General features: G+C 41.0%; 2 protein-coding genes across 6 annotated transcripts in view; one reads left to right on the forward strand and one right to left on the reverse strand.

Annotated features, from left to right (window-relative positions):
* Positions 1-20,562, forward strand: part of LOC131235284 (serine/threonine-protein kinase ATG1t) — a 49,842-nt gene extending 29,280 nt beyond the window's left edge. Inside the window, exons 2-9 of one of the 5 annotated variants that reach the window (XM_058232418.1) lie at positions 3,700-3,817; positions 3,913-3,971; positions 4,365-4,429; positions 5,437-5,530; positions 19,220-19,300; positions 19,387-19,498; positions 19,633-19,714; positions 19,935-20,562. In XM_058232418.1, coding sequence (XP_058088401.1) covers positions 3,700-3,817; positions 3,913-3,971; positions 4,365-4,429; positions 5,437-5,530; positions 19,220-19,300; positions 19,387-19,498; positions 19,633-19,714; positions 19,935-19,971 — 648 coding nt within the window. In that variant the 3' untranslated portion in view covers positions 19,972-20,562. Of the gene's footprint in view, positions 1-3,699; positions 3,818-3,912; positions 3,972-4,364; positions 4,430-5,436; positions 5,531-19,219; positions 19,301-19,386; positions 19,499-19,632; positions 19,715-19,784 lie in introns of all 5 variants that reach the window. The other 4 variants (XM_058232420.1, XM_058232419.1, XM_058232421.1 and 1 more) reach the window with 4 other exon arrangements.
* Positions 20,499-23,058, reverse strand: LOC131235283 (pentatricopeptide repeat-containing protein At2g20540). The gene has a single exon (XM_058232417.1). The coding sequence runs from the start codon at positions 22,168-22,170 to the stop codon at positions 20,557-20,559; it is 1,614 nt and encodes a 537-aa protein (XP_058088400.1). The 5' UTR covers positions 22,171-23,058; the 3' UTR covers positions 20,499-20,556.
* Between the last annotated feature and the right edge of the window lie 849 nt (positions 23,059-23,907).

Raw genomic sequence — 23,907 nt, forward strand, 5'->3', positions numbered from 1 at the left:
GTGGCCATGATAACCTTCCTACCACCTTCCTCGTTGCAAACTGGGCATTCGTGCTTCTCATTCGTGTTGCGGAAAGCACAATGTGCTATTTTTGATGTTGGATATACCATTAATCCAAGTTGGGGACAATGGATGGACAGTCATGATTATTCAATCCTAACATGATGGATGGCTATGATTAATCACAACTACAACACTGGGCCGTGTGGAAGATTGAAGAAACCTAGGCCATTTTTTATGACATCCAGACCGTTAAACACGTTAATCCAAGTAGGGGACAATGGATGAACAGTCATGATTGTTCTGTTGTTAACATGATGGACGGCTAGGATTAATCACAACAACAACACTGCGCCGTGTTCAAGATTGAAGGATGATGTGCCATTTTTTATGACATCCAAACCATTAAACATGTCAATCCAAGTTGGGGACAATCGATGAACAGTCATGATTATTCTGCTGTTAACGTGAGGTAGGGCATTGATTAATCACAACAACAACACTGGGCCGTGTGGAAGATTGAAGGACGATTTTTAAGTTTTTTATGACATCCATACCGTTAAAGACGTCAATCCAAGTTGGGGACAATGGATGAACGGTCATGATTATTCAATCATAACGTGATGCACGGCTAGGATTAATCACAACAACCACACTGGGCCCCGCATGGGATAAAATGTATGAGAGTTTACAAATTGCAACAGTACTACACAGACTACCAATATTTATATGTATATACAATGTGTGGCCCTTATACGTTGTTTCTAAACATTGATCTGTACAAGAAACTGTATACATGCTAGGACAATACCTCCTATCCAAACATTGGGCTGAGGCATGTTTGTGATGGATGTATTATGAAAATCACCCAACGTATACATGAACAGTACCTGAATACAATACTGTACACAGCAAACGCGAATTCAAACACGTCCTTAGAGAAGAGATTGCCAAACTCGAGGAGGAGCTTCAGAAAGTAAAGGAGGAGAAGGCCCTCAAACATTATGAGAAGATGCACCTGTCATGCTAAAAGTGGTGGAAAAGCAGACCCGGGAGTTGCCAGCCAGGTTGTTTTGGTAGTGGTATGCAGTGTAGATCTCAGTGGTGGGAATGATGGAGAAGAACGGGTGGCTGATCCAACGGGAAAATCTTGGAAGGATTAGAAGGCACTGGCACTTGCAAAGTGTGACTTTCCAATTTTTTACATATTTATGATATTTAATTCATTGTGTTTTTTGTTTCTAGAAGAAAGTGTAAGACACCTTTTTCTGTGAATTAAATGGTGCTTTTGTTTTGTTTTTGTTTTTTTTAAAAAAAAATAATAATTTAATGCTTGGTTTATTTGCTTGTTTACATGATGACAAAAACGTTACTTTGTTATTCTAATACAATAGTTTACACTGCATATCTTCATAGTTTATAATATACTCATCTTCCTTGGAGTGTATTACATTTATCCTTGGGTGTCTAGAAGGCCACTGCGAAGACAGTTTCAGCTTGTGTTAGACAGCAGCGTATCTAGATCACCCTTGTAGATCAGTAGGCTAATGCTTCATAGTGTACACATGTAGCTAGGAGCATGTGGCATTTTGTTGAGGCTCTTATCCTAAAGGACATCGGCTAGCTTAACATAGCAACTTCGTTATGTAGAGCCCATCAAAAGCTGGGTTGCACTTATCCCCTTGTTCATTGGTAGATGATAGGCCCTGTTAGAGTAGACCATTTTGATGACTTTGGGTCTTTATATTTTGTCTCAAACTCTCCACATGATTTTCGTGTGATTATGATTGTTTGTCACGAGGCAAGGATTAGGTCACCTATTTTGAAGGATCGATAGAAAACCTTCTTATTGAATGCGCCTGCCATGTGGGCTGGATGCATCTCAAACTTTGGAGACATTTTTTGTCTAGTGCGCCGAGTTTCTTGAGATGGGTCTGGCTTTGGTATTGGTGACAAACTCTCTTATCTAATGCACCTCCGTGCAGGCCTGGTACATCTCCATACGGCTTTGGGACATGGCTTGTTTAGTGCAATCAGTTACTGGCATTCTCATCATCATCATCCAAGCCTTATTCCAACTGATTGGGGTTGGAGAAATAACCTCAGTTAAACCAGAGGCCATCAAATGTTTGCTATTTGTATCCACATCTCTTCGGGCCTTTTCCTTGCCCTTTTATAGCCTTCAAATTGTGGACTGACTCAATCCTAATCAGTGTGGTTCTTGGTCTCCAATGCACATGGCCAAACTGCCTAAGTCTTCTTCCCCTCATCTTAATACCCATTGGGCTGCTCATAAGTTCCCTCAAATGTATTCATTTCTAGTTCTATCCTTGTCTTGCCACTCATACATCTCAATATCTTCATTTCAGCTACACCCATTTTACGAACGTGTTGTTCCTTAATTGCTCAACATTTTGTCTCATAAAGCATGGCTGGTCTTATAGCTCTCCTCTAAAATATCCTTTTTAGTTTAATGGTATGTGGATCACACAGAACTCCAAAAGCACATCTCCACTTCATCCACCCTGCTCTAGTCCTTTTCCACCCTATCCTTCCACATCTAATTCTATGAGCAACATCCACCTCAATCTCTCCGTTCTCATGAACTATCGACCCAAGATATTGGGAATGGTCATTTTTGGGATACTTCTTGGCCATCAATCTTAATTAATTCCTCATTTCCACTCCTATTTTTACTAAAATAGCATTCCATCTAATGTATTTATCAGTCTAATTTTAATTCTAAAGCATTCCTCCTTAATTCTGTGTTACGTTTACCCCCTCCCTTGTCTCGTCAATCAAAACTATGTCATCTCCAAATACACCACCGAACCTCTTCTTGCAAATGCCTAGTTAATCTTGACATTCTGATTGATAAAAAAATAAAAAAATCTCAGCATTATCTTCTTGAGTAAGATTTCCCATACTGCAATCCGTAGTGACAACAACTGAGTTTGAGTGCCAGAACAACTGCGTCGAAGACCAAAGAGTAAGGAGTTGCCTGAGTAGGGGGATGGTGTGTCATATGACAAGTTCAGAGACTCTCAGACAGCTTGTTGTGTCAATCTCACTTGCACTTCGAGACTACCTTGTTTATGATCTGGCAGGTGGTCTTGTTGAGTCTTTCAACAAGGCTGTTAGCACTGTTAGAAGGTTGTGTAGTTCTCATGTTTGATGTGATACTTCCGAGAGAACTTCTCAGTGACCCAGATCTTAGAGGACATACATTTTCCATAACAATCCTTTTGGGGATGCCACATTGGTAGGAGAATCTTTATGTGGATAGAGACCACTGCAGCTCTTGTGGTATGCTTTAGGGGCACGTCATCAGCCCACTTCGAGAAGTAGTATGTACTATTGATTTTAAAACTAATGCATTCATTCATCATTGTCCAAATGTGAATGTTGGCTTCACCATGGAGATTTACATTGCTCGTTTGAGTACTGTGGTCACTCATTTAGCATGAGAAAAATTAAGAATCTTAATTAATTAGAGAATGATACTGATAAAAAAGATTCCTAATTTCTTCAAGAAGAATCTTAATTATTCCAATCTCTTAATGTTCAACCCCCTCCCCCCCAACAAAAAAAAAAAAAAAAAGATTCTTCCATACTCCTGTTGTTTATGTGTGCACCTTTATTAACATTTCAGGGCTTTTGATTTAGTGAGGTTAAGAAGTTAAATGCTCTCTATTTCAGGTGGAAGCGTGTGTATTCCTTGTCTTTGAGTTTTGTGCTGGGGGAGATTTAGCATCTTACATTCAGCACAAAGGGAGAGTCGAGGAACAGATTGCTCGGAAATTCATACAGCAGCTTGGTACTTGTGTTTGTTCGCGAACTAATTGATTTGATTGGCAATCTTCTGTTTCTTCTCTTTCAAATGCTAGATAATTAAACTGATGTCTGGTGCAGGAACTGGATTAGAGGTACTACATGCTCACCACATAATACATCGGGACCTGAAACCAGAGGTAGCAAGCTCATTCATCTACTTCCTTGCTTGAAAATTAGCATTCTTTGAAAGAGTTAATTGGCATATTAATGCACACAATTCAATGAACAATAATCCAAACTGTGAAAATCATGGTTGCCACTTTTGGGTGCATCATTGATGTCTGTTTTGCTGGATGATCCTAAATATGATTAATGGATATCTGTTTGTTGAATCTAGTACCTTGGCTATTTTTCATTTTAACCATTTGTTGATGGCCATCAATTGGATAGTTAGGATCATCACTGCAGTTTTGAATTTTGGGTTGTGACTCAGTATCTTGGCTGTGAGCATCTGTGTGGTTTGTCTTACCCTTTTATTGTTCAAATCTCTTCTTGAGATTGTGTTTGATCTGGTGCTTTTATCGTTACAGAATATTCTACTCTCTACCTCTGACAGTGATTCTGTGTTAAAGATAGCAGATTTTGGTCTTGCAAGGTAATTCAAGAAATTTTATTGCCACACTTAACCATTAGGGGTTTTGTAGCTGGAGCTTTGCTAATCCTGCATGCTTGTGCAATAAAGCTCATGTAAATGCCAAAGATGTGCCAGCATGGTATGATAGATCCAAGATCCAATCCATCCATAAAAAAAGGCACTACTATGGTGATGCCCTGCCCAATAAGTGGGTTGATCCACTGATCAAGTGGGCCACAATTTCAACACAAATGTACAGCTCTGAAAAACTTGGCTTAAGTTTTCCACCCCATCCACCTTTTTCCAATATTGGGGCCCACATGCTGAGGGGAGAAGATTTATTATTGCGAAAAACATGTAAAAGGTTGGACCATCCTGATGGATGATGAATTGGATCTCACACCTATGTGCCATGCTGGCACGTGTGGTGTGTTCATGAGCTTTATTGCACACACATATGCACTTAGCAAAACGCATGTACACGCCAAACATGTGCCAGCATGGTTCGATAGATCCAGGATCCAATCCATCCATAAAAAGACACTACTATTGTGATGCCCTGCCCAATAAGCAGGTTGATCCACTGATCAAGTGGGCCACAGTTTCAACACAAATGTACAGCTCTGAAAAACTTGGCTGAAGTTTTCCAACCCATCCACCTTTTTCTGATATTGGGGCCCACATGCTGAGGGGAGAAGATTTATTATTGCGAAAACATGTAGAAGGTTGGACCATCCTGATGGATGGATTGGATCTCACGCCTATGTGCCATGCTGGCACGTGTGGTGTGTTCATGAGCTTTATTGCACACACATATGCACTTAGCAAAGCTCTTGTAACATTCAATATAAGTTATTTCTTGGGTCCGGCTCCATGGCTCAATGGTAGACAGGCTCTGTTTCAACATTGAGATCATGGGATTGAGTACCCATGTGGTGAGGGTGTGTGTGTGTGTGTGTAAGTTATTTCTTATTTGCGTTATTTAAGAGCTCTAAATAATTCATGATTCCTTTCAATTTGCGTGACAGAATTGTACATCCCGGGGACTATGCTGAGACAGTTTGTGGTTCACCCTTGTACATGGCTCCAGAAGTCCTACAATTTCAAAAGTACAATGAAAAGGTAGCTGCAATGTGACCTAGATAAATATTCTTACTATGATGCACATTTCATGCAATTTCCATGAAGTGCAATCTTTTTGTTACATGCATGCAACAAACACACATGACAATCAAGACCATTGGTCTGGTGGACCACCATGTGGATGGGCCATTCTATAGACAAAAATTGCATTGTTTGGATGATCCTATCCATCTGCCCATTGTCTGTTTTCCTTGTTGTATGGATGGTTGCATAGCTTCTCTCCTCATCTAATTAGGGACATGCGTGGAGTGGATTCATGCTCAATGGGGCTGTTTGGCATTGCATGCTCTAAGCAACAACTGTTCACATATCTCCCTTTGTCAGTGTTACTTGGACTTGTGGCATAGATACAGTGTCAAAGTGTCCTGAAGTGTTCGACACGACCAACTCAAATATTCTAGTCACATGGACATTCCCATACATAAATAGAAAATTTTTTCATAAAAAAAAATAATAATAAAACAATGAGAATGTTAAAGGTTTGCGAAGAACCAAGAATGAAACAGATGAGGTGGGCGAGATATGCTAAGGCTGGCTTGCTAATGAAGCTAAACAATGAACGGACAGAGAACTTTCCCAAGCCATTCCTCACCCAAATCATCGAATCCTCTTCTTGAGAAGAAGGATAGACGCTCTTAAGACGGTTAACAAACTGGTGAACTCGACAATCTTCTCATCCGTCATATTCCTACAAAAAGGAGGGTTCCACCCCACTGAGCCATCGCCAAAAGAAATAGAAACTTGTCACGGAAATGAAGTGATTAGGAGCAAGGTGAGACAATCTAGGAAAAAGCTCGTGGAGAGCATAGTCATCGCACCAAGTGTCCACCAAAAAAACGAATGCGAAGACCATTGGTCCATTGCCCAACGAAAAAGAAACCCCCCTACGAACTAGATGATTTGTTGCTACAATCACTTTCTAAATATGAGACACTTGATATAGCGAGGGTCTTTTTACAAACCACCCACCCTCTTGGACCCCGTACTTACTAGCAATAAGCTCCCTCCAAAGCCTTCCCTCTTCTGAGCCAAATCTCCAAACCCACTTCAAGAGAAGTGCTAAATTCATATCACCCGGCCTTTTAAAATTGACCCCACCCTCCTAAACGGCTGGCATGCCTCTTCCCACTTTAGGAGATGGAACTTCCTACTACCGTTGCACCTTTTTAGAAGAAATCTCTTCTTAGCTTTTTGAGCTTATCCAAAACATCTTTCGGACATTTGAAAAGAGGCATAAAATACATGGGCATATTAGTAAAAGCCACCTTGATTAGAGTCAGCCGACCTATACTTCTAACGAGCCGTTCACTTGTGCCAAAGGTTCTTACGTGGCTTCCCAATGCAAATAGACAACACTAAGTATGTTGAACGAAAAGACCTAGACTTACACAAAATAAAAATAAAAATGCACACAAGATGGCGGAGATCTTCATCACTAACATGAACTCCCAAAGTCTCCCTAAAAATTAGAGGTCCATCACGACATAGTGGTTTACATGAACATCTTCCCTAAAAAAATTAGAGAATCCCAACAAAAGAAGAATAAGAAAGCTTGTGTTTATTATTATTATTATTATAAATATATATATGTATGGGTCTCAAGGAGAGATGAGGTCCTAAGCCTTTGATAGTCGAGTTATCATGGCTCGAATAGATGGTTTCTCCTACATATTTAATAATTGGCAGTCCTCCGTTTTAGGCCTCCTGGGATTTGTCCTTACCAGAAGCCCAAGTTTTTAAAAAAATTGGCGTTCTAAAGAAATGAGTCTTTCGGAAATAACGACTTCGATTTCAATGTAATCCTTCCATTTATCCAATCACTAGATGCTAAGGAAGAAGGTGGCTTGCTCTTTGAGGAAGATAAAGTTTCTTTATGTTGACTACTTGAACAAGGTCAAGCAAGACGAGATAAAATGGAGGCAATGGTCATGCATTCTTTGACTTAAGAAGGGACTAAGAACACCCGCTTCTTCCATTGTATTTCTACGGGGGACCGATGGAATAGGATAAATAACGTTTCCATACATAATAATAGAGTGGAGGATAGGTGTCAAATCTGTGATCATATTATTTCCTTCTCTAGCAACTTATTATCCCATGATGGTTGGATTTGGCCTAAGCTGGATAACTTAACCGTCTCTCAAATTTCTGTTGAGGAAGCCATGGCCCTTGCATTCCCTTTCTATGAGGAGGAAATTAAGGCTGCTGTGTTTTCTCTCGGTAGAGACAAAACCCTTGGTTCTGGTGGGTTTCCCCTAGCATTCTTCCAACTTTTCTAGGATGTGATAAAATTGGATGTAATAGGTTTCTTCTCAGATATCTTCTTCAAAGGCCAGCCGCCTTGGGAAATGGGCACATCCTTATTACCATCATTCCTAAAATCAATTGTGCGGTTCATCTCAAGGATTTCCGGCCCATTAGCCTATTGGGGGGCCCCTATAAAATTTTGGCCAAGGTTCTTGCCTCTAGGCTTTGGCCTATTCTTCCGTATTGATAACGGTGGCTGTAACGGTCATCACGATTACCGATACGACCCCCATAACGGTTGAAAAAAATTTGCCCAAAAAATTCTGAAAATTAGTTAGGAAATCCATAATAATATAAATATTCCAAATCTGTATTTATTTATTTTTGTTTTGAACATGTTTATGGTAGCATAATGGTTTACTCTTTGGTGAGAGTGTCGTATTGGATTGCTTGGTGGATTTATGAACATGGTTATGTGTCTTTATATTTACACATCAGAATCAAGCAGTAGAATTAGAAATTGGGAAAAAAGTATATATACTACTTTTTTGAAAAAAATGGCCCAGGGAGCTTTTATTCGCCCTAATCACTTCAATCTATTGTTTTAATCCTAAAAACTATAGTATAAGTGGTCGAAATCTCCTTTAAAATGATCTAGGAAAGTTTTTGGAATGAGAAAAGTGGAAAAAATGGGGAGAAAAATGGATTTACTTAGAAAAAGAGTGGTTATTTTTTGACCGTTACGGGGGTAACAGTCGTTATGCCCCATAATGGCTCTTATGGCCTCCGTAATGGTTGATATGGTCCCCAAAAAACAATTGCCTTGTTTCACCCCTGTCTCGTGCAACGGTCACGGTCGTTAACTATACGTATTGGCCTTTATGGCTGTATCATAACAGATATGGGACACTTCGCTTTCAGGTCTTTGAAACCTAGTGAGCTTTCATGGCTAATCAACAAATCCTTGATTGTTCCCTCATTGTCCACGAATGTATCGATTCCTGTTACTGGGAAGGTAGGAGTGGAGTAGTTTGTAAGCTCGACATTGAGAAAGCCTTTGATCATGTTCACCTGGATGGCCTAGACTACATGTTGGGTTGGCTTGGCTTTAAGTTAAAATGGTGCAGATAGATCAAGGTTTATATATTAATAAAATTCTCTATTTTAGTTAATGGTTCCCCTAAAGGTTTCTTTCAATCTTCTAGAGGTTTTGAGGCAGGGTGACTCGCTTTCTCCTTCCTTTTTGCCATTGTTGTTAAGTCCTCAGCAAAATGCTGGGAAAAGGTGTCTGCTCCCTCTTTAGTGGGTTAAAGTTGGTGAATTCCGGTTCCTCTATTATCCACATTCAGTTTGTTGATGATACTCCTCTTTTGCAATGTTGAAGAGGTGTCTGGCAAAATCCTTCGGAAAATTGTTCGATGTTTAGCGGCAATCTTTAGCCTTAAGATAAATCTTTCCAAAAGCGAGATGCTTGGTATTAATCTCTCGTTCTCTGTTATTTCTTCTTTGGCGGTTGTTTTTGGTTATAAGGCAGGATCCTTCCCCTTCTTATTTCTTAGTCTCCCACTCTGCATTGGGATGCTTGATAAGCATTTATAGGATGTGGTTATTGAACGAGTTTGAGTGGAAGCTATCTCACTGGAAAAATCACTCCTTGTCCCTTGGGGGTGTTTGACTCGTATTAAAGCCACCATCTCCAAACTTTTGACTTACTTTCTCTTTGTTGTCCGAAGTCTATTTTTAGCAAGTTGGGTAGGCTCAGAAGGGACTTTCTGTAAAATGGTAATGCAGGGGCATTTTCACACTGGGCTCGAGTGGGGTAGCTCGTGGGATGCAGGGATACACTCGGGGTGGGTGACCCATGTGATTTGGGGCCCACGGGGGAGGTCTTGTGTTCGAGACTCCTCACCGGGGGTGATTAATGCGCATTTCACACCGGGCTCGAGTGGGGTAGCCTGTGGGATGCAGGGACGCACTCGGGGTGGGCGGTCCGTGTGAGGCGGTACCCATGTGATTTGGGGCCCACGAGGGGGATTCGGCCGAGGTCCTAACCCATACGATGTAGGGCCTAGGCCATGAGATAAAGGGATTAATTCGCCATACTCTAACAGTTTGAGCTTTTAGAGCAAGTGGTTAATTGTCCTACATCAAATTGGTATCAGAGCGGGAGGTCTCGTGTTCGAGACTCCTCACCGGGGGTGATTAATGCAGGGACATTTTCACACCGGGTTCGAGTGGGGTAGCCCGTGGGATGCGGGGACACACTCGGGGCAGGCGACCCATGTGATTTGGGGCCCACGGGGGAGGTCTTATGTTCGAAATTCCTCACCGGGGGTGATTAATGCGCATTTCACATCGGGCTTGAGTGGGGTAGCCTGTGGGATGCGGGGACACACTTGGGGTGATCGGCCCGTGTGAGGCAGCACCCATGTGATTTGAGGCCCACAAGGGGGGTTTGGCCGAGGTCCTAACCCCCCATGCGATATGGGGCCTGGGCTATGAGATAAAATGATTAATTCGCTTTGCTCGCTTTTAGAGCAAGTGGTTAATTGTCCTGCATCAAATGGGAATTCCGATAGCCGCAAGTTCCACCTTCTCAGCTGGTTAGAGGTTTGCAAGCCTACTCGGATGGTGGCAGCTGGTCTTGGTAAATGGACTTGGCGATTTGGCTTGAATGTTGGCAACTAGTGGAGAGAGATCATTGCCATCAAATATGGGACGTTATGCAGGATGGCATTTCAAATCCTCTCTTTACAGAGCCTCTGGAGTGTGGAGCCATTGCCAAAATGGGGCCCCAAATGCAAGAAGGCTTCTCTCTCTCTCTCTCTCTCTCTCTCTCTCTCTCTCTCGTCAACGGGTCTTGATCCGTTTTTGGATGGATCATTGGATTTCAAATAGGCCTCTTCACTCTCTCTTCCCTAGCCTAGCCTAAGTCACCTTGGATAGGTCTGTTTCTATAGCTAGTTGCTTGTTTGGCATTGGGTCTGGGACCTAGACTCCTCCTTGCAGGAGAAATCTGTTGGACTCAGAGTTGGATGACTTCCTTAGGCTTCTAGAGCTATTGAGTGGCAACCGCCCCTCCCTGTGAGTTAAAGACTCTTTGTTGTGGTCCCTAAACAACTCAGACAATTTCTCGGTTAGCTTGCTATTCATGCTACTTAGTGAGTCTCCCTTTAACAGTCGATGGTGATTCCCTTCCTTCACTCAGTCTTATAGAGCCTCCTCGGAAGTTGTTGTGTTCATTTAGCTTCTTGCTAGGCGAGAAGCCTCACCATTGACAACCTACAGAGAGGAGGGATGTCTTCGTGGTATCGATAAACTACCTTGTCATCCATTGCCCTTTCGCCCACGAGGTGTGGTCCTGCATTCTTTCTCTCTTCCATACCTCTTGGGTTATGACTTATGTCATTGAGGATCTTCTCTTTGCCTAGCGTGCGGGGGGTGGGGACCACAAGCTATCTGGCATGTGGTTATTATGGCTACCCTCTGGGCGATTTGAAAAGAAAGGAACAATCGTTGCTTTTAGAATTCCTCTTCTTCTATCTATTTGGTGGTCTCTTTTATAAAAAAAAGAGGTTGCATAGTGGTTGTCCTTTCTCACGATCTCTGATCCTTGTAAACTATTTTCCCTCTTTGGGTTGTAGTGGGCCTGGCTTGTATTTAATCTTCTCTTTGGGTTATAGTGGGCCCTACCTGTTCTCTTTTTGCCTTTGGCATTCTTCTAATAAATTTTGTTAATCTTCAACCCAAAAAAAAAAAAAAGAAGAAGAAGAAAGAAAGAAAGAAAGAAAGAAAAAGAAAAAAGAGAATGACTTTTTCTGAAGATTTTACTTGAAGATGAAAGGTACCACATGTGGCCCGCTGGGCACTTGAAGATGGATGGTGGCACATGTAGCATGGTAGCGTATGTGGGATGCTTGAAAATGGTCAGTTGCACATGTGGAATGCTTGAAGATGGACAACAACACATGTGGCACATGGAACATGTGGGGACTTGAAGATGATGGTGGCACATGTCGCATATGTGGTACATTTACGCATGGGGCAATTGAAGATGGGTGGTGACACATTTAGCACATATATAATGGCACTACAAGATGGATTGTGGAACATGTTGTACATGTCGCACATGTCGCACATTGGCACATGTGGGGTGTTTGAAGATGGATGGTTGCACATGTGAGACACTTGAAGATTGTTGGTGGCCCATGTGGCTACCATGTGGGGCAATTAATAGAGAGGGCCATTTCCTCCCCTTTTCCTCAAATTCTTAGAAATTATGTTTTTTTAGTATGGGCAAGGAAATGAAAGGGGCATTTTCCTGGAAATTGGAGGGAAATCAAATCATGCTCTAAGGAAATTTCCAAAAACAAACAATGGAATGATGTTACCATGCAAATGTCGTTTCCTCAATTTATGTTTCAATGAATCCAAACAAACCTAAAAATCGAACTAAAATAGAGACGGAGGGAGGGAGAATCAAATCATATTTTTTGACACTTGACATATCTCGGAGTGTCCCGACCGTCCCCAAGTGTCGACATGAGAAGAACCCAAAAAGCATGTCCTGGTAAAGACAGCCTTTTGTTGGTGGTGTCACGTGGAGTGTAGGTAACTGGGTATGACTGTGTTGGCATCGAGGTCATGTTGGTAATCACGTACCGTTGTGTTCCCTGCTATTTGTGTTGTCAATTACTTGAGCATGACCTTTGATTCGTTTGGGGGCTTCATGCTTAGTAATTTGCATGGCAACTGCCCCTCCCTAAAATTCTCAAAAAAAAAAAAAGAAGAAGAAGAAGAAGAAGAAGAAGAAGAAGAAGAAGAAAAGAAAAAAGCAAAAAGAAAAAGAAAAAAGGAAAAAAAGAAGCTGCTCCGTGACCCTGCTTTGCTTGTCAGCCATTTGAGGCATCTATTTATAGTTAGGTTTGCATCAATACTGGGTGGGACTTTTTTGGCACATGGGTGTTGGCAATGTGAGCCTTTACCAAGCTTGGTCCAAGAACCTGGGTAGATGAGAAAGGTTTTATCTCTGGTGGTGTAAAGCTTTCCAACTTACCATTTACAAGCTAACCCCAAATTACTGTGAGAAAGGCTAAGATGATGATGATGTCCATCTACATGTAACGGATTGGATAGCTACCATAGTTTGGCTATTTTGGGATAATGACTCATTCATGATCAATGCTACTTAGGCGCATGTCTGGGTGTCATGTGCAGGTCTAGGTGTCGTGCTCAATCCTAAATTGTAGGGTATTCTGATGCAGCCATGCATCCTGTGTGCTGATCAAATTGTTCTCCAGTGGTGGTCATTGAATGGGCCGTGACGAAGCTTTTCAAGGGATTGTGTATGGATCATCATTTTTGATACATGAGGATTGTGTTATAGGCTAGTCAGCCCACTCAATTGTTGCCACCTTCGTATGTTCCATACAAAGTTCCTTGGGGAGCAAGACTCGTCTATTTTGTTTTACTTTGAGAGAAGGTTTCTTTTAGTATTTACGTCACATATCTTACTGCCCAAGTTTTCCTTGTTTTCCCATGGTGCATGTTGTTTGCTGATAACATAATTTTGATTGATGAGACAATGGATGAAGTGGAGATATGCCTTTGGACTTTATGTGATTGCTGCATACGAATTAAATTGAAGGTGAGATTTTATAGGATAGTTATGAGATGGCCATGATTTATGAGGCAAAATGGTGAACAATCGAGGGAAAAAATCATTCTCAGATTCGAGAGGTTTCTCGCAAAGTGGCAAAGTCGGTTCCTCTCGTTAGGTGGCCACCTGACTCTCATTAAGTCAGCCCTTTCTAATCTCCCAATCTATTTTATGTCTCTGTACAAATGCCCCTCTGCTATCCTGAACACCATCGACAAGATAAGGCACGATTTCTTATGGCATGGCAAAGAGGACAAGAAGAGTTTCCACCTCATGGACTGGAAGCAGGTCTGCAAGCATATCAGAGATGGTGGTACAGGTATTAGAGACCTGAAGCAGATGAACAGGGCTCTTCTCGGAAAATGGATATGGAGGCTTGGCTCGTACAGGACAGTCTCTGGAACTCCGTTATTAAGTGCAAATATGGCAGATCTATAGGGGGATGGTGGACCAATCCTTCGTCTTCTTATAGGGCCTCCACGATTTGGAAAGGCATCCTCCGTCAAAAAGAGGAGGTTTTAAAGGGTATCGGTTTCGAGCTAGGCAAAGGGGACAGGATTCTTTTTTGGAAAGACAATTGGATAGGAGAAGCCCCTCTCAAAGATGTTTTCCAGTCCATTTTTCAGCTATCTCCCAATCAAGACATTTCAGTGGCTGATTGTTTTTCTGTTATAGATGGAAAACCGGTGTGGAATATTTGCTGCAGAAGGAACTTCGAGGATTGGGAGATTCGCGATTTGGCAAAGCTTCTGGACTGCGTCTACAACGCTAATCCTAATCCCGAAGCTGGCGACAGACTCGTGTGGAAGAATGAAAAGTCCTCCTCTTTCTCAGTGAGATCTTTTTACTCCTAGCTTTTTCCTATTCAGCCGGCAATATCAGATCCCCCCTCAGCCCATGTTTGGTCCCACTCGGCCCCTCCCAAGGTAGTGGCCTTCGCCTGGCTGGTCGCTAACAAGAGAATCCTCACGGTTGATAATCTGAGTAAAAGAGGAATGGTCCTCCCCAATATATGCCTTTGCTGCATGAAGAACACGGAGTCAATAGACCATTTACTGCTCCACTGTCCCTTCATTTCGCTTTTATGGGCAGATTTTGCCGGTCCGTTCAATGTTCAATGGTGCATATCAGGTTCTGTGGACCTTCGGTTCAAAGCTTGGCACGGTATCAGGTTCGGAAAGACGAAGACTCAAATCTGGAGAATGGTGATTCTTGCCATATGGTGGTCCGTTTGGCTAGAGAGAAACGATAGATGCTTTAGAAACTACTCCTCCTCAGCCGAGCCAGTCTCTTTCAAAGCTTTAAATGTGGTGATTGAATGGGCCACCTATGCGGATTCCTTAAGGGAAGCAGACCTTTCATTTCTTTTTGCTTAATGGCGATCGCTATCTCAGCGTTAGCCTTTTCTGTTTTTCTGTTTTAATGCTGTTTTTTTTTTTTTTTTTCAGTGCTGTATTCCTTTCCTTTTCTTTCAATACAATTTCATCAATTCTCAAAAAAAAAAACAATCGAGGAACAATATGTTCATAGGATGAGTGTAGTTGAAATGGATGAGTGAAGACTGAAGACAAAAGTACAAAATTAGAAATGAATGCATTTGAGGGAACTAAGAGTAACACCATACGTAATAAGATGTGAGAAAGTACACCTCGAAGGTTTGGCCGTGTGCAATGGAGATCAAGAACTACACCACTTAGGAGTGAGTTCATTCAAGTTGAAGGCTCTAAAAGGACAAGGGAAAGCCCTAAAGGACATGGGTGGAGGTAGTAAGGGTGATAATGATGATATCATACCCAAGTTTAGGGTTTCGAATGATGTTGGAATGCTATATAATTGATTGTAGTGGAAAGCATATCGAGTTAGCTTTCCAACAAGCTCAAGATCATGTGATTTTGATACCATTTGAGTGAGTTATAACTGATTTACTAAAGACCTATATGTTTGTGTTGGGATTAAATGATAGTTTGGTTTTCTTTTTATGTTTATTGAAATAGATGGCTAGGATTAGAAGCAATGGATGATTAAGGTAATATTATGATTTATATGGTTTTGCTTATTTTTTTTAGTTAGCTCAAGATTCACGAAAACTTTATATTTAAATAAGTTTTATTAGGGGTTGGATGTTATTTCTTTGGTCTTTTGAGGACTACTATTGAAGAAGGATTCATCACAGACCTGTTTCTTGTGGGATTCATTGCAGATAGCTTGTTTCTTTCCTTTCGCATGTGAGTTATTTCTTCTCACACTGCATTTCCAATCAGTTATTTGTTTAGCTGTTTGCCGCATCAAGTGGTACTATTTTTTGATAGGATAATGAAAATTCATTGAAATTAAAGGAGGGAAAGAGAATTCCCAACATAGAGCTGCGGATCCAGTGAACCTGCTAGTTGTCATGGTGATGGAATCTGAAAAATCATAGAAATTTCAGAAGATGTGGGAAAACAAGATATGAGAAATCAATAAGGAACTTAAGTGTAGCATGGAAGGGAAGCCCATGTTGAATTTAAACAAGCTGAAACCAAGTAACTGTAAATATGATATTGGACAAATTGTATGCCATGTAAGAAGACTTACCTGACGAGCATGATGGGGATCTGAATCTTGACAAAGGGCCATTCTTCAGCAAGGATTTTGACGAAGGTGAAGCGATCATCAAGGATGAGAAGTAACACACCATGCAATTGGTACAATAGAGCTGATCTTAGAGAAATATTTGTACCCTTGTGATCCAATGTGGTTCAACGAAAGACAACGACATTATGCTTGAAAAATTTTCACCTTAGGTAGTTGTACCAAATATGAGTGGAATTGAATGAAGGGCTAGGGTTCATCAAGTCAGCCAACAAATATCATGCACACTACGACCATTGGAGCGAGGCATATGTTTTCATTGCAAGGCTTCCCAAGGAACGAAACTTGAGGGTGAGATTTTACTTACTTGAGGAGTCTCTTGATGCGGTACCCGAACAATTTAAAATGATAATTGCATGGATGTGTTATATAAAAAGAAATAATAAGTAATAACATACGCAAATGTGAAGTAAAAGAAATGAGTTGTCCACAATGTATCTTGTAGAAAACTGGTTCATATGCAAATGATATACTAAAAGAGGGATAGAGCGTCCAATCTCTTCTTAAAAAATTGTTTTCTCAAAATACCATAACAATAACATTCATCTTAAAACCCTTATTACAACCAGTGTTCGAATCATCTCCGATATTATCGAAATATCTCCGATATTATCTTTATCTCCAGCTCAACGATACCGATAACACTGGTAGCGATATCGATAACGCTGGTAGAATCAGAAATTCCAGGTATTAGCAATGTATTGATGACTTATCAATATCGCTAATGTTATCGTCAATATTTTCGACTATGTAAATTCTAGGTGTCGCTTGTATTGCCAATGCATCAATATCGCCAATGTATCGCCAATATTTTTGACTAAGTAAATTCTTAGTAATGCTTATATCATAAGTATATTGACGATATTTCAATAATATTGCCAATGTATCGATATCATCAAAATTTTTATTTCAATTTTTTTTCATGGGCACATGGTTGTATGTAGTGTTCAATTTGTCATTGATAACATTGATAATATCTCGATATTATTAATATTGCAACATGCAACTACAACTTATCTTTATAGAAGGTTTGTTTGAACCTTAAGCTAACTTAACCATTAAGCAATACCCTGATAAACTCTAATGCTGTCCTGGCAATCTGTTGCTTATAATTCTAGCCATCTATTTTAATGAGCGCAAAAAATGACAAAAATATTACCTAATTCATCACAAGCACACCAGTCTTCAGAAAATCGGCCATAACTCAGTCAAATGGTATTGGAATTACATGATCGTGGGCTTGTTGGAAAGCTTACTCTATATGTTGCTAAATTGTTCCAATATTTTTTGCTATCTGAAACTTGGGCTGCAAGATAAATGATGTAAATACTAAGATAAACTTGTTCTTGAAACTAAATAAGGAAACTACGAAACAAAATAAACAAGGAATCTTGTTCCATGAGGAACTTTAGATGGGACCATGAAAGTGGGACTAGTTAGGTGGAATGACTAGCTTAGAGATGTTGGGCCAAAGATGATGATCAATACATGATCCCTAAAAATCTGGGCCTTTGAGGATAATGATCATGGGATGTTCCACGATCAATGTTGGAGAACAATTTTGGCTTGGGATGCAAGTTGCATAATATTGGGACATGAGTTTATGTGTACAAACACACAAGCACACAATATTTTAATTTTTAGCATACTCGGTTATGAATAACATACATTATTTACATGACTCTATTTAAGGAAGGCTTGGTGGTATTTTATTCTAGTTGTAAATTAGTGTACATTGGGTACGTAATACGATCGAGTTTTCTCCAACATGTATGTTGATCCAAATTCCGAACCCACATCATATCCAACATTGATGTCTGGTAGTATTTGAAGGGTTCAGATATCATGGCACAGAACATTTCACCAATAACTAGGATTGTCAACAGGTACCCGGATAGTGGGTTACTGAGGTATCCACCTTTTTAAAACAGGTTTGAGGCCAATTTCCATACCCATTGAACAAATTGGGTTGGGTCGGGTCAACTATCTTTGATCTAATTAAAAACTTAGTCAGATCAGGTACTCATTGGTCAATTTTAGTAACAACAGATGTGAAAACAAGGAATTAGTTAAGATTGCTGGCCAAGAAGTTCCCAAAGTGAGCACTTCCACATCCAATACCTAGGGTCAATAATTCATGAGTGGAGAGATTGAGATGGATGTTCGCCATAGAATTCAAACTGGGTGGAAGAAATGGAGATGTGCCTCTGGAGTTTTACGTGATCGCTGTGTACCACTCAAACTGAAAGGGACATTTTATAGGATAGCTATAAGACCATGCTTTATGGGACAAAATGTTGGGCAGTTAAGGAATAATGTCTTCATAAGATGTGTAGCTGAAACAAGGATTTTGAGACGGATGAGTGGCAAGACATGGAAGGATAGAATTAGAAATGAACTCGTTCGAGGGAACTTAGGAGTAGCACCAATAGGTAATAAGATGATGGACAGTAGACAGTGATGATTTGATGATGTGCAACGGAGATCAAGAACAATGCCATCTAGAAGAAGTGAGCTGGTTTTAAGTTGAAGGCTCTAAAAGGGCACGGGGCAGGCCCCAAAGGACATGGATGGAGGTAGCAAGAAAAGACTTGATGACCTATGGTCTAACTAAAGGTATGGCCCTTGATAGAGTGGAATGGCGGAACATGATTCATATAGCTGATCTCATGTAATTGGGATTAGGCTTAGACGACGACGATGATTGGGTACTTGCTGGTAGCTGGTTAATTTTCAATAGGATTGTGTTGGGTCAGTTATCTGGTTAATTTTTGTTGTAATATACTTCTGCCTCCACTGTTGCTGAATGAGGTTTGGTATACCCCACGTGTGTAAGAGACCTCATACACACCACCACAAGAGACCTCATACACACCACCACCCGTTTGTCAACATAAGATGTGTGAGATCCAAACTGTCCATTGGGTGAGCTCTAACCAAACCTGACATGAGCCAGGGTCCTAAGACCCAAAGGTACCTGAACCCGATTGAATTCGGTTCCAGGACAAAAAATTGACCCAAACCCGAACCTGAGCTGGATCCAGGTACAGGTACACCTGGTCTCATTCACCTTATGGCTGAAAACTAACGTTTGTGTACAGTTTGAGGCTGAAACTAATGTTTGTGTACAGGTTGACATGTGGAGTGTCGGGGCCATACTTTTTGAGCTTCTTAATGGATTCCCACCTTTCCGTGGTAGGAACAATGTTCAGGTAGCTAGCCTCTTCACCTACGTTCATACCAAGACTGCTCTTCCTCTTTTGGCACTAATCTTTTCTGTTGCATTGGTTTCCCTCAGTTGCTACAGAACATTAAGAAGTGTACCTGTCTGCCATTTTCTGAGCTCTTCGTCCCGGAGTTGCATCATGACTGTGTTGATATGTGTGTAAGACTACTGTGTAAAAATCCAGGTTTGGCAGATCAGCTTCAAATCTTTTGTTTCATCTACTAATCTCAGTCTTGTTTGTCTCTGAAAAATGCTGAGGGGATTTCCATGAAGATGATTAGGGGTTTTCGTGCAACATGGTATATGCGCACGATTCAGGTCATTTATCAGTGGGCCACCGTGAACATGCCCGATCACAAACAAAGATCAGTCTGGTCATCTTGCAAAGCGTGCCATTCAGGTGCATTGAATCAATCTGTTTTCTTTTGTTACTGTCCATTTTTCTCACACACACTTGGCCATCTGATTAGTGGACCTGCATGACTTTGGACCAGAGCATCTTCACCAGTGGGCTAGGATGATCTCACTTGTGCCAACTGCCACGTTGCACCAAGAAAACCCCCAAGAATCTCCTGCAAATCTCTGAAGCTACTGCTGATGAATGGTTTGCATCTTTGCAGGGAATCGCCTGTCCTTCGACGAGTTCTATTCCCATAAATTCTTGAGAAGATGATTTTGGTGATAGCAGTACTGTAAGATGTTCGGACCAAAGATTTTGACAGTATATTCTGGCTTCTTCAGTTTGTACAGGTTGGGGCCAGGGTTCAGTGATCCAAAACATGATATGATGGCACTTGACATGGATGGACTAGGCACCAAAAATACCTTCAGATTCCAATATCCCAACTATAGAATAGTTGGCCTTTTAATGGTTGAATGGAAACAGTTTCTGTATTTTCTTTCTTACCTGTTTCTGTTAGCCACCTATTGGAAAGTTTAGGATTTTCCCATCGTCAAGATCTCTCTCTCTCTCTCTCTCTCTCTCTCTCTCTGTATGGACCATATATACTGGGGCTCATATTGTCAATGGCTTGGATCACCAAGCAATGGGTCCCACTTGTACAAACTGAAAGGCTCAAATGATACTGCACAATCTCTTCTCCTTTGCATTGTATAAAACCTGTTGGTGTGACTTGAGAAGGAAGTGGCATTTGTATGACTTGGTTGTAAAATGAGTGTGAACCTAACAATTAAGAAGCCAATATTATTGGTTGCATCATCTAATGAAAATTTACAATATTTTTAACATCCTTCGTCACTGGCTATGGTTAGAGAAGTTTTCCTGCTAAGCTGTGAAGCCAAAAGCTCTAGCACCCTACAAATGTCATCCCCCAGTTGGTTTGAATCATCCCCTGCTATAAACTCATGGACATTGTTGTTCACCTCAATCAAACTGCACCCAGGCATTTTCTTCATTCGCTTACTTCTCATCAGCTTCCGCATCCTCAAAACTCCATCCCACTTCCCTGCAGCAGCATAAATATTCGAAAGTAGTACATAGTTGCCAGGATCATCTGGTTCAAGCTCAAGGAGGTGCTCCATTGCAGTTACGGCCATTTCGACGTTGTTGTGAGTTCTACAGGCACTGAGCAAAGACCCCCAGACAGCCGCGTCTGGTGCAATTGGCATCTTATCAATGAATTCAAGGGCTTGAGAGAGGTGACCTGAACGTCCAAGAAGATCTACCACACACCCATAGTGTTCAACACTTGGATTTATACAGTAATCCTTCATCATTGAGTCAAAGTACTTCAATCCCTCGTCCAGAAAGCCTGCATGAGCGCAGGCAGATAAAAGACCAAGAAAGGTGACACCATTCGGCTTCATCTGAATTCTCTCCATCTCCACAAACAGTCCAATTGCTTGTTGAGCTCTCCCGTGATTTGCTAACCTTCCAATCATGGTACTCCATGAGATCACATCTCTTTCACACATGTTATCAAACAACTGGTGGGCTTCATTGATACTGCCACAATCTGCATACATCTTGATCAAAGCGTTACAGATACACGTCCTGTGCAATAGCCTGTTCTTATCGACATAGACATGGATCCATTTGCCTAATTCGAGAGCTCCTACCTGCGCACAAGCAGGCAGAATAGAGACGATGCTGATCTCATCCATTTTCATGCCTGCGAGCTGCATTTGACGGAAGGCCTCCAAGGCGTTTAGGTATTCGCCAAATTGGGTATAACCCGAAATCAAAACGGTCCAAGAAACTATTGTTTTATTTGGCATTGAGTTGAAGATGTCTTTGGCAGGCTTCATCCGTCCAGATCTTGCATACCCAGAAATAAGGATGTTCCATGAGACTGAATCTTTCTCCCTCATTCCATCGAATACTTGGTGTGCATCAATTAGATTACCACATTTTACGTACATCTCTAGCAGTGAATTGTCAATTGCATTATTCTCAGTGGGCCAACATTTGCATAAATGGCCGTGTATCTGCTTCCCGAGGTTGAGATATAGAAGACCAGCAGAAGCTCTGAGTATGAAGGGGAAGGTGAACCTGTCGGCAGAAATGTGGTTTTCTGCTTGCTGGTGTCTCAGTAATTGCTTGTAAATGGTCACAGCTTGGTAATAGAGGTGGTTGTGAGTGTAAGCTCTGATTACTGCATTGTAAAGAAAGATGTTCGGTTGGATCACCTGCTTGAAGATTGAAATTGCATAGTCTGTTTCTCCTTTGCCACCACATATATCGATGATCTTTGTCGCAAGGAAGTTGCTTTGGGACATCGAGTATTTGATAATGTGGGCATGGATCCTCTTCAAATCTTTTATGCTGGTACAGTTTTGCAACACGGGTAGAAGTTGATCTTCTATTTCTCTGACAATCAAGGTAGTAATTCTCATTTTTATCAGTGAGGCAGAGTGGTAGAGAATAACCGCAAGCCCAGTGAGGAACTGTTCAAAGAACTACATGCTGGTTCAGGGAAATTCTGTTCATGCAGCTTCAGTGAAGATGGGTTACAAATCTGATCTAATTACAAGCGATGATCTTGGGTGCATGTATGGAAAATGTGGTAAAATTGATACTGCACATGATGTCTTTGACAGAATTCCAGAAAGAAACGCATTATCTTGGACGTGGCTCATGTGGGTGGGTATCTACAGACGGGTAAAGCCGTGCGAGGTTGGCCAAATGGGTTTTAAGGAATTGAACTGAATGAATTCACTGTTTTGACTGGTCTAAAAGCATGTGGGCTTTCTGGGCATTGCTGAACATGGAATGCAGATTGATGTTTTCTGTATTAAAAGTGAGTTAGAAGGGCATATCCTTATTTATGGATGCCTCTGCATGAGAAGTGGAAGCCTCAGCTTTTTGACTTAATGCCTGTTAGGGATCTCATATCTTTGGATATGCAAACTTATTTTCAGGAAAATGCAAGGACCCGGAGAGACGCCCCACGTTAAAAGGGATGCTAGAGAGATCCATGGTTTTCTGTTCAGGAAGAGGCTTCCAGCTCAAATGATCGACCCAGATTGATGGTTTCATCCTTTCATGCTTGATTGCATTTGTGGAGCAAGGGATACAAATTCGATACTACACCTACGCCCGGCAAAATTTCCATCTAGTTTAGATGTCCTAGTAGCTATCTGCGGATTAATGGAAGAATCTGAATTGAGCTTCAGTAAAATTGGCGCACGGAGGGACGTGATGAGGTTGATCACCGTCTTCCTCAGGGTATAACTACTTTGAATCCACAGAGTTCTTTGGACTCCTCACAGAGCTTCCTCGAATCCACGAGGGATAAAAGCAGGAATAATTCCTAATGAATTCGAAATAATTTGATTGATGATAAAAAATAAAAATAAAAATAAAAATGAGATTACAACTCTTGAAATAAGGAGTTCAAACCTAGGGCAGAGTTTTAGATTTAGACTCCAACTCAAACACCCTAAAAATGTGACTTACTATAAGTAGTGAATTTATTATTTATAGATGACCTCTATTCCTACTAGACTTTATGGTTTTGGGTGCAAAAAATAGTAAATGCCCAATTTGGCCCAACCACATTATTCTCCTAACTTTTCTAAGCCTTTTTCATGTTGGTCACGACTTCTACAACTCAAAAGATCAAAAGTTATACTTGAATTAAAACTTACTATTTATAGTAAAAATGAAAATAAGCGGAACTTTTAACCGTCAATCGGATGGAATCTCACAAATTCGGTGTGGGCAACCCAACGTAGCAAGTTGTTGGCTTAAGTAGGTTCTCCTACCCCAAAATCATATATAATAAGTTGAAAAACTCATCCTAATTTGCAAGATATGACTGATTTAAGGTTCCGATGGTTCGAATCGGTTTCGCCTCCAATCAGGCCTTCTCTGTTCCATCTTTGCCATGAAAGTGTCTGCGACCTGCCTTACATCAGTCCCCTGTACTTCAAAAGAACTCGACCTCAAGTCCTCGTTCAGCTTCGGTTTATGATACTCGTTCAGGTCCACGATGTTGAAAGTACGCGAGATCACTAGGTCATCTGGAAGATCAACAACATAAACATTGTCATTGATCTTTCAAAGGAACAGTACCGGTCCTATCTTCTTATTCTTCAACTTATTGTAAGTCCTGGTCGAAAATTTCTCCT

Source organism: Magnolia sinica, chromosome 19 (genome assembly GCF_029962835.1).
Source record: "Magnolia sinica isolate HGM2019 chromosome 19, MsV1, whole genome shotgun sequence".
In the NCBI taxonomy this organism is placed as follows: domain Eukaryota; kingdom Viridiplantae; phylum Streptophyta; class Magnoliopsida; order Magnoliales; family Magnoliaceae; genus Magnolia; species Magnolia sinica.